At 32.8% G+C, this 12,198-nt stretch overlaps 1 protein-coding gene across 4 annotated transcripts in view; it reads right to left on the bottom strand.

Moving 5' to 3' along the window:
* Positions 1-12,198, bottom strand: part of LOC127707325 (hemicentin-1-like) — a 52,597-nt gene that overhangs the window by 12,481 nt on the left and 27,918 nt on the right. For all 4 annotated transcript variants that reach the window (XM_052211839.1, XM_052211838.1, XM_052211840.1 and 1 more), the window contains exons 6-7: positions 1,875-2,186; positions 732-857 (exon numbers count right to left, since the gene is read on the bottom strand). In XM_052211839.1, the coding sequence (XP_052067799.1) occupies positions 732-857; positions 1,875-2,186 (438 nt within the window). The remainder of the gene's footprint in view (positions 1-731; positions 858-1,874; positions 2,187-12,198) is intronic.

Genomic DNA, 12,198 nt, shown 5'->3' on the forward strand with positions numbered 1-12,198 from the left:
GCACATAGCTGTGAGGGTGATAGAACCGATTGTTACCCCAAAAAAATCATTGTCAACTGAGGCAAAGCCAAGTTTGACAATGTCTTTTCGAGGGGTAACAATCTGCTATATCGCCCTCTCAGATGTGTTTTATTTAATTTATTATACTGAATGTTCTGTTATTACTGTCTGTTAAATTTCAAATTCAAAGTAATAAACTATGACGTCTTGTACATACCAACCATCCGTATCTAATACAGCACACATTTGATCAAGCGTCTCAGTGAACGGTAATACATAATTTGCTATGGGACAGAGTAAATTATCTCCCTTGTATTAACCAATCAAAATCTGGCATTTGAACATGAAGTATAATAGTTATTAGTATACCACATCTGTCTTTTTAATTTATTGACAGTTACCATACATACATGTAGCTGGGAATCTACATTTTGTATGTAGTGCATTTATCAGGCATATACAATTGATTGCTTGAACAGATTCGTTAAAGTTATTGCTATTCGTTCATATTTTTAAACTGAAGACAAAGGTTTTATTGAAAAGAATATTACATGTATTCAGTAATCAATGTACCTTACAAAACCTGTGAAAATCGCGTGAACGTTTACAGTTTACAATTGATACGTATAATTATATTTCCCTTCGATTTGGACAAGGCTACTGAGAATACTTAAATTTCTTGTTTTCATATGACTTTTTTGAAATCAATTTTTGGGAAATGAATGACTTACCGTTTCTGACAACAAAAATTACTGCTCCCGTTAGGCTCACCAAACCGATAACTAATGTTACTATTCCTGCTACAAACATGCCAGTATTTTCTTTCGTGATTGGACATTTCACTTGTGTTAAATATACTACAAAAAAGTCGTCAATTATTACAGTAAATACTCTTAAATCTATGAATATCGATAATGTATTTTATACTCCAATACCTCTATTTTACTAATCCGATAAATGTATGTAATGTAAACCTAAGTTTTAAATCCCAAAGACCTCAACTGATCTGTGAGTGACGCCGCGTCCTTGACAATTATGTCCAAAACGAATCAATATTGCATTAATAATGTTCGCCATCACCGCTCAACGATTTTCGACACTGTCTAAACAAATACATTCGTTTGGTCAAAGTATAATTATTGATAATATAGACATAAGGCAATGAGTAGTGATGTTTTCATTCATTTGTTATGATTATGTGAAGTATATGAAAGTAATCCTTGAAAATTCGTCAATGCCATAAACCTTTCCAAAATGTCGTCTGCTTCAACTTACAATGACATAATATTAACGAAATAATATGGTTCGATTTTTTTTCATCAAATAACTATATATAGTATGTATCTTTTCTTGATGCGTAATCGATTACATCGTTCGTAAATAATGTAAACTATAAATACAACATATTTTCACATGCAGCGTTGCAGCATTTAATTGCGGATTAATTTCATAAAACATTTATTTTTGTGATACATGGTTCGTCTGTATTCATTAATGTCATACGAATAATATGGAAATAGGCCTTCGAAATAAAGAAAACAAGTTCAGTGATGCTAATAAATAACTTTTGTAATACAAGTTTGTTTTTCTCAAAAATCGGATAAAATATCTTTTAAAGTGTTGGTGTTTTACATTCAGCATGAAATATAAAAGAAACAGTCATATGCAAGTAGAATTACATTTCGTAGTTCGTTTATAATAGTTATAGTTAAAGTATTTTTTTTATAATGTTTAAGTGCATGTCAAAAGTAGAAGTGACAAATTAATAAATGCGCGTTAACTATTGACCAAACGGAAACATAGATAATTATATGCTTTCGAATTGCTATACTCTTAATCAAATGAGTTTTTGGAAGATTTGAAATCAAACTCACCCTCTTTCATGACAACAAATCTACGTAAAAAGGTGCCAACTGTATTATTAGCTGCAAAAGTATACTCGCCGTAGTAATTGCTTTGTACATTATCGATCAATATTGATGATGAAGTGAGGAAACTATTGGTTGTTGTGTTGGACACAATTGTAATAAAATTGCAAGAATTCCAGTCCGCCTCTGCCCTGAATGTCCATTCTATAGTTGGTGTCGGGTTAGCATTTATTGCTAGTTGTAAGCGAAGAGAGTTGTTTTCTGCCGCACTAACATAAGGTGGAGAATATGGTCTGGTGTGGTCAAGAAAGGGTTTAACTAAAAAAAAAATGCCTTACATATTTGAAACATTTGGTAAACTATAATTTCAAATAGTACAATTTTTACGGGTGAAATAATAGGGTTGTTGTCACAAAATAAATAAAGGTTTCTGCATCAATTTTATTCCATTTCAATAGTTATGAGACTGCCTTTGTAATCACTTATATCAAAATCAATAAGAAATCTCCTCTGGTGATGTTTTACAATATGTGTGCATGTTTCATTGATTTCCAAGTGCATGTCTTGACGTATCACCCCCAATTTAACCCATTGTAAACTATAAAATATAGCAGAGAGTATTTCCGTTTCTATTCCTTGAAAATGATGATTGTCGATAGTTGAAATTATTTTGTAATGCAATATATATTTCTACTGAAGATGAAGTCAAATCATTCAAATGTGATGCGCCTAAAATGTAAATGTTAATATAAAGTGACACCTCTCATTTATGATATTTGAAACAACAGAAAACATTTCAGTGCGCTCGTGTATTTTTTTTTTCAAAAGGGTGTGGAACCATCTTTCATCTTGCTTTTTTTCAATCCAAATTTTCGACAAATAATCTCGATACGCAAAGTGGTTTATTTGAACGTACAGATAATGGTTTACCCTATCCACATTTTGTGCTAGTATCATGCAACCTATCCTGCCTATAGTGTGCGCTGTTATTTTTCGCTTCGTACAGCTGTCTGTTCGGATGAATGTGATGTAGGTGGTTAATGTGGTCTGTTGAGTTGTGGTTCCATTATGTTTTGATAATTTTTGCTATCCTTTGTACGAATGTAAATGTTCGTATTATTAAAACAATTTGGATAGTAGACAACATAATTCAAATTGGCTGTGCAAAAGTTTTTTAAACCAACAATAACAGTTATATTTACTGAACAAATGTGATTGTGGATATTTTATTTTAAACGTGATTTATACAAACAATCCGGAGATTTTAAAAAAGCTGATTTATAGTGACAATTTGTGCATTTCAAATACATAGGGGAAATGTTGGTACTCTTAACAGATGCTGACAAAATTTGTTGCCATTTTGCTACTAGTAAATGATGTTAAGTCTTAAACGGCACTAACCCCACCAAAAACTTGGGGTGATCTCTGGTGCTCAGGAAAGGTAAGCAGATCCTGCTCACCAGATGGCACCCGTAGTGTTGCTCATGTTTGAAAAAAAAACGGTAATAATTCTAATTTGGTAGGTCACATTCGGGAAAAAGGAGACGAAATTAAAGTTACGATAACTGGAACTTACCCATTATCACCTGTGAAACAGATATCTATACCGATCAACCAGCCCGTGATGGCGCCAGTAAAATTTGCAGGGATGATTATTATGAGATATTTATTACAACAATATTGGTACACAATGACTACATAATTCGGGTTGCCTTCAAATCGAAGAATGTCAACATTTCCTCCTTTTATTAGAAACACTGAACCGTAGTTATATATCAAAAGTGATGATATCTAAACATTGTTTGTTCATTAAGTATCCTTGCCACCGTTAACAAACACCGGCTATATTTGTACTTTGTAAGAAAAAGTATATGGCGGTATCAATATCGAGTAAATATGGTAAAATAGGATGGATTGTACATAAAGGACAATAATAATGGTACACCATGACTTCGAAATCTTGTCTTATCTAATTAAGAGTGCCAACATTTCCTCTTTTAATTTAAAACAGCGGAATTGTCATTAGATATCAGTGGTTCTGATCCAAAACCCTTTACGGCACAAGTCAACATTGGTTATAATTGTATTTTATAATGAAATTGATTTGCCAGTATAATTTATAGGTAAATTTGGTACCTCTGGATGGATTGTATAACATTAAAGACAGGAATGGTGTTACACTGAAATGTTGTTGGTATCAATTTAGCCAATATTACATCTTATTTTTGAAATACTGAAATTGCACTTCAAATCAGATTAGTTTGTTTAACAAAAATATTTGCCTGCCTCAATCATCACCGCAAATATTTGAACTTTATACTGGAAATTATATGCCGGTATTATAAATCAGTAAATAACATAATTCAACAGAGGGGGATTTTGAAGAGGCAAGGGGTCAGCCCACTTTGTGGAGGTACAGATTTGGTTGCCGGGGTCCCCTCTTTTCCATCTGCACCTGCTCAGCATATATCATACATGACTTCATAATAAACAAGAGTGGACACACTGAAATGTCTCGCCTGTTTTAGTGTTCATAATTGAATTTATGTTGAAAGTAAAAAAAATAAGTTTATATAAGCTTTATATTAAATTAACATTTTAATGATGAATGAACATGAAGTCAAGGTGAGATAAAGTTAAGGCATTGCAGAAACTGGATAAATATTTGTCAATTCCTTGAGATGAACCTGAAAGACCCCCCCACCCCAAAAAAAAAAAAAAAAAAACTAAAATTATCTTCAATCTTTGATCAAAATATTGTAAAAAGTCATATTTTCATATTATCTATTTATCTATTTATGTTGCTATGCTAAAATATTTTTTACTTATCTCAATACTTATCTTATTTCATATGTATCAAAAATCAGTAAATGTGATTCTGTTGTGCAAACAAAATTTCAAAAGTTCTTCAATCTGTACATATTCAGCCAATTAATCTTTATGAAGGGACTGGAGTGAACTGTATTCTATGTTAAACGTTCATGCATGAGTGACCTTATTTTAACATTTTCACACCTTCCAATGTTTTTGTTAATCACGGTTTATTAATGATCTCTTAAAAGTTTTTATTATTTATTATCATTATTAATGTTATTTAAAGATTTTTATAAAATAATCTATTTCAATGTAAGTAATCAGCAGTTAAATAATAAAATACATTCCATACACCAAATATAGTTGACCTATTACTTGTAGCATCTGAGAAGAAGACCAAACAACAGAAACTTAACATTGACCAATGAACCATGAAAATAAGCTCAAGGTCAGATGAAACCTGTCAGACAGACGTGCACACCTTACAATCATTCCATACACCACATGTAGTTGACCTATAACTTATAGTATCTGAGAAGAGGACCAAACAAGAGCAACTTAACATTGACCAATGAACCATGAAAATGAGGTCAAGGACAAATGACACCTGCCAGACAGACATGTACACCTTACAATCATTCCATACACCAAATATAGTTGACCTATTGCTTATAGTATTAGAAAAACAGACCAAAACACAAAAACTTAACATTGACCAATGAACCATGAAAATGAGGTCAAGGACAAATGACACCTGCCAGTCAGACATGTACACCTTACAATCATTCCATACACCAAATATAGTTGACCTATTGCTTATAGTATTAGAAAAACAGACCAAAACACAAAAACTTAACATTGACCAATGAACCATGAAAATAGGTCAAGGACAAATGACACCTGCCAGACAGACATGTACACCTTACAATCATTCCATACACCAAATATAGTTGACCAATGGCTTGTAGTATTAGAAAAACAGACCAAAACACAAAAACTTAACATTGACCAATGAACCGTGAAAATGAGGTCAAGGTCAGATGAAACCTGCCAGACTGACATGTATCCCTTATAATCATTCCATACACCACATATAGCTGACCTACTGCTTGTAGTATCTGAGAAACGGACCTAATCACGTAACTTTAACCTTGATCACTGATCCATGAAATGAGGCTGAGGTCAGGTGAACCCTGTCTGATGGACATGTAGACGTTGCAAGGAACCCATATACCAAATATAGTTATCCTATTACTCATAATAAGTGAGAAATTTACATAACAAAAAAACTAAACTTTTTTTTCAAGCAGTCGCTGAACCATGACAATAAGGTCAAGGACATTGGACATATGACAGACGGAAAGTTCGTATCATAAGGTATCTGCATACAAAGTATGAAGCATCCAGGTCTTCTACCTTCTGAAATATAAAGCTTTATACAAATAGTTTACGCCGCCGTCGCCGCCGCCGCCGCCGCCGGATAGTAATACCTATGTCTCACTTTCTGCGACTTTCGTCGCAGGCGAGACAAAAATGACAGCATTATTGGTATAAATACCGACCATTTTTTTAGGGTTGAAATTAAAGTGTTAATATTTCTTCTTTTTGTTTAAACTACTGATCTGGTCAATTGTATTGGTACGTCAGGAAATATTGTATTACTAATGTGTTGATGATTCTTTCCTTTTAGCAAATATTGAAACGCAAATAAACCAAAATTAACAAGAAGGTTGAAAAGTGTCTTATAAAATTATGCAATACCTTTCTATCCTGGCAATTTACAACATTTAGTAAGAAATAAGGTCGAAAATAGGATATTAAATTAAAAGCAATCCAAAGTGATTTACAAAGAAAAATACACGTGCATATAATATGCTTAGGAGCAGACTGTATAATATGGGGAACGAAGCAAATTAACACATTTTGTTTCTTTCCCATCGAATAATCTATTGTTCCAATGCATCTGATAAACTGTCTCTCCGTTTCGAATTAAAACAAACGTTCCCTTCTTTTATGGTATCTGCATGCATAAATATGCCGATCAACAAAGGGGACTTTTTATTAGAATCATTTTATTTATACAAAACTGAATGAAAACAATTAATATGTGTAGAACTGTAGATATAGAAACGTATTTTATAGAGAGTAGTATTTTGATGTACTGGAAAACAAAACAACACGATTCTTGTTTAAAGAAACAAAGATCATGCCTCACATGACATGTATGAAAAGGGAAAACACGACAGTCTGTCTAAAGCAACATGTTCATTTGGATAGTCGAGAGATCATCTATTCACAGAACTAGTCGAAGGTAGACATGTACACAGGTCTGGTCTCGTCTGGAGTAGACCTGTTCTACGTACTGGTAAAAAACCGACATGGCCACAGGTCTGATCTTCAGCAAACTGGTCAAAAGATCTGGGTCAGTCTTCAAAAAGCAGACCTGGGCTGGTCTAACACGAATAGAGTTAACTTGTTGGTCTGCTAAAAATTATTTCCGTTAACTTGGAACGCAGTCAGATACTCTGTTCAGCGTTTACCTTAGTAAAGGTTACGACTTCATCTATCTTAACCTATCAAATGACACCGTACGTGACATTGTGTAAAACGAAAGTAACAAATTATATCCTTTTTTTAGTCGAAAGTAAGTAGCAGCCATATATTTTAAGAAGTGGTAATCTATTCATAATTTAAAGCCAGAATTGACTTGAAGTTATCCGGACGTACATTCTGTAGCTAAGTGTCCCCCTTTTACCACTTAAAACATTGTAATCGATGATATCTCCTTCCACCAAATGTTAATTTTTAAACCATTAGTTAATATTTTCAATCTCAATTTTTTATGAACAAATTAGAAGTTGATGTGGGAACGACTTAAACTATTGCTGAACTATTGCTTTATCTATACCCGAAATTAACACTGCATCCTCGATATATAGTTGACGCAGATCTAATAGTTTTGAACAATTAATTATTTATCTTGCTGTCGTCACCTGTATATCAGTTACATTTAAATTTTACAATCGAATTGAAGTGTTTGGAAACTGTAATTTCCCTACTTCTAAAACTTCTAAAAAAAAACGCAATTTCCATGCCGTTTCAAGTTAACAATTGTTGAAGCGCTTATGCCACATTACTCTTGGAGGTCACTTGTAAGGTACTTTGTTTGTTTAAGGTGCGTCTTGAAATCCAATTTTAACTTTAAAGTATATGTTTGGAAATATTCAGCTATGAAAAAAGTGCTGTTATAACACGTATCTACTTATATGTTGTTATAAATCACTGGAATCAAAATCAAAGGTCAGGATCAAGTTCTACATTTTGGCTTGTTATTACTTATAAGCAGAAACCTTATAACATATCGTCTTATTATCGACAACATGTTTTTACTTAATTTTTAGTTGCGACATGTTGTAACACGTTTAAAGGGTACATTGACATGTAATGGGATTTTTCTCCCTTCTTCTCTTTAAAACAAGCTGTATGGTGATATAAATCATTTACCTTATATAGTAAAAAACCTAAAGTCTTTTGATTTGAGATCCTTGATGTATGACCTTGAAATTGAGGTCAAGATCAAAGTTTAATTTAACGTTCTACATTTTGATCTTTACCGTTACTTATTATTGGTTCATGATGAAGTCATAGGATATTTTACATTGGAGAAGGGCAGCCAGAAGAGACCTTTTGTAAACCAGAAGTAGTAATGTTTGCATTATTTTCATGTCGAAGTTACTGGAACTTATGTTTTTTGGAAGTCAGGTTCAAATGAAAACAGAAATTAAATTTTGTAAATCGGAAGTGCATACTGTTCTACCTTTTTTAGCAAAAGTATATATATGCCATGCATTTTTTAAATCAGTGTGATTTTAGTAATTATCTGACACTAGAATTGACATTTTAAACACAAGTGAATATTTTCCTATCAAAATATATGCATTTGTGGTGAAAAAACCTTCAACTGTTCTTTTTGCATTGGTTTTTAATTGTATGTGTTTTTTCTTTTGTTTTTAGGCAGTTGGTATTGTAGTTCGTTATTGTTGTTGTTGTTTGTTTTTTCTAATTGTTATTTTTTGTGTGTGTGTGTGGGGGGGGGGGGGGAGGGTCAAAGGTCTGGCGTGTAATTATTCGAGCGAAGCACGATAATCTACGTGCATTTTCCATTAAAAGGAAACCGATATAGATTCTAATCTTTTGACAAAGATGTACCAGAATATTACACGCTTCAAAAATTCTCGCGCTTATTTCAGTACGGATGTAATAGAAGGACTGTCAAACAGAAAATTCACTATGAAAATATGCGAAAAACAATCTTGATGTTCATATTTTTTTTTCAAAGACCACTTTTGAAAGTTATATTATTTTTCAACTATCTTAAAATAAATTTTATTGCACACCAACTTTCTTAATTAACAAATTCACCGGGGCCGAATTGCGAATCCAAACTTCTCACTGTGTACTGCTACCCTATACATACAGCGGTCGACTTTACATTTTGAGCGCCAGTCTTTACTTCTCCAGCGATTACTTAACATCTTCGGCTCTTCAGCGCTATACTTTAAATCTCGTTTTCAAGGCTTTAAAAACCACTATTCCTTAGTAGCTGTATAAATAGACCAACAGGATTTGATCACACAAAACCAATGTCAAAACAAGAAGCAAGTTATAATGACAACCACTATACAGAGAGTTCGCGAATTCTGACGGTCGTATCCGATTGACAGTAAGTTAGTTGGAAGTTATTTTTTGACCGAAGATCCCAACATTGTTCCAGAATATCGTAACCGATACCAGACAATCTCAATCCGACATACTTTATAACATATTTAGCTTAATAAAATCATATTCGTAAAGAAATAGAAAACAAAACCTATTTATAATGACAAAGAACACTTATATACTGGTATATACGTTACGTTTTCAAGAACTCAGTGTCATATTGTCAAAAACTCACTGAGCTGGCCGCTCTTATACCTGCGGGAGATAAGTCATTACGATGTCATTTTAAATTACATTGGTCCGAGCAATGAACGCGACAAGCTCTCATTTAGTTATCTATGGCAATATTTACAGATTGACAATGCATTGATGAAAAGTCGATCTACCCTATCTATATTTTTGATATGTTGTACCAGAAAAGCTCACCAGGAAGTGTCAGTAACCTTTTTTCTAGCTTAACCATTTGGTTGAGATTTGATGGGGTACCAGGCGTGGAGATAGTGAAATAAATAAATAATTTAAATGTGCTGCGTGCACTGATTGATCCTATTGAAATTATAATTTCTAGTTTTGAAATATAATTCGGTTCGATCGTACATTATTTCAAAATAAAAGCTAGTTAGAGTTTTACCTATTGTAAACTGCATACATGCATCTATATATAAATTGATCAATAATGATTTTTTTAGATAAATAGATAATGAGCTATGGCATGGAACAAAATATTTGTATGATATGTCGTTTGTTTTATTTCATGAAGCATGACTAGTTAAATCTGGCGTAAGGAATGGTGATTACTTACCCATGATATTATATAGAACATATTGGTAAATGTACATACAAGTTTTGCAGTATTTAAACTTGGCATAATTTCTTAAAACATTTTTGTGAATCGATATTTGCAACTTATGAAAAAGAAAATATAGAAAATCCGCTATTTAAAGTAATAAATAATTGTTAATATTTTGAATAAAAAGTGTTTTTGAATTGTAACGGTTTTACTGACGTAAAATACTAACTTAAAAGTAATTTTAATAAAATAAAGAAATGTACAAATGTACACAAATTTGTTATATAATTTACACAATCAGTGAACCGGAAAAGTAAACGCACGTTTACTTTCAAGTGCACGTAAAAATATACTTGCGACATCTGTAGTAAAGGCCCGTTTACTTTCAAGTTGACGAAAAAAATATACTTGCGAAATCTGCATTAAACGCTCGTTTACTACCGACTAAACGGGCACAGAGTAAATGCGTATTGACTCGGTAGACATTCGAAATTCCCATTTTGACCGCGTTAACATAAATATAGTAAACATGCCGTTACTAGTAAATGCGAAAATTGAAGTCAACAATCGAAATATGTGCACGCAGATTTAACGTGCATTTACTCTATTAAATGCTTGGTTTGCACCCAACTGTACTAATTAAATAACACAAATGACTTAGTTACTGGTTTTTAATCGGATACAATCATCATATGCCATTTTTATAGAGATGAAGTAAGAAAACTTTCACTTTTCTTGTAATCTGCCTTAGTTGAAAGGGATATGATATTAAGTGTTTAGATTTACTTAATGATATAAACATGACATCAATATAGAGTATTCAACAGTGTCTTTTCCATGCTGTATACTAAATGTACTATTTATCGTATCGGGTTTTTAGCAAAACGTCTGGGAAAATAATTAATCGAGGAGGAATCAATTAATGGCAGTAAGAAAACGAGACAAACTGAACCTTCTATGGAAACGACTGTGCATGAATTTTCCTCATCATGATCAAGTTCTCCGTATGTAATACTAAAGCATGTATTAAAAAAAAACAAAAAAAAACTCCTAAGTTCATTTAAAAAGATCGACATCCATAAAACCTGAAAAATTAAATGATCGACTAAATCAACCAACGGAACAAATGGAAAACAACTGTCATATTCCTGAATTGGTATGGGCAGTCTACGAAGTAAACAGTAGGATAAACATGGTTGTATAGCTAGCGTAGACAGTTAATTATATTACTACCACTTGGAAATGGTCGATACCTCTACTGACGGACTGTTTGTCTCAAATGATATCATGAGCCCAATATGCAGTACCTAAGTACGGGCATGAACATACGGATATTTTACTGTGATATTAGAATAAGATGTTATACAATTTTAAAAATTATTTGAAATAAAGGAATATATCTCATTCATGTAAAGCTCTGATTCCATGCCCAGGTTTGGCTTTATCTTTTGTCTTTTTGGGATTTATACGCTCATCAATGTTTTAATACGTTTTGGATATTCAAATGTGTGGGTCTGATTCTTCTGGTACCGTTAGTGCTATTGTTTATAGTTCCGTTATTTAGAACAAACAGACAGAATTTGTCTCAGACATGAATTACAATATTATTTTGTACACGCTATGCTAAATCGTAACACCTTAACACATATTTTATAGGAGTATCACGATGGGTGTCGCTTGTGGAGCAGAATCTGCTTACACATCAGAAGCGTCAGAGATCACTCCTGAGTTTAGGTTGGGAAAGGGGGGGGGGGGAGGGTTGTGGTGTTGCTCTATCTTAAGTTTTTCTATGTTGTGTTTAATATACTGTTATTTGTCTTCTGATCATTTTTCATGCCATGGCATTGTCATTTTACTGTAGACAGATATGAGTTTGATTATCCCTTTGGTATCTGTTCCCTTTCCTTTGTGGCGTAAATAATTGAGCAACATGTGCAAATTTCCAATAGTGAAATAACTAAGCAAGCCTTTTTAAAAGATCATGGAATTGTATATAATTATAAAAGC

This window comes from Mytilus californianus, unplaced genomic scaffold (assembly GCF_021869535.1).
Source record: "Mytilus californianus isolate M0D057914Y unplaced genomic scaffold, xbMytCali1.0.p SCAF_64, whole genome shotgun sequence".
NCBI lineage: Eukaryota > Metazoa > Mollusca > Bivalvia > Mytilida > Mytilidae > Mytilus > Mytilus californianus.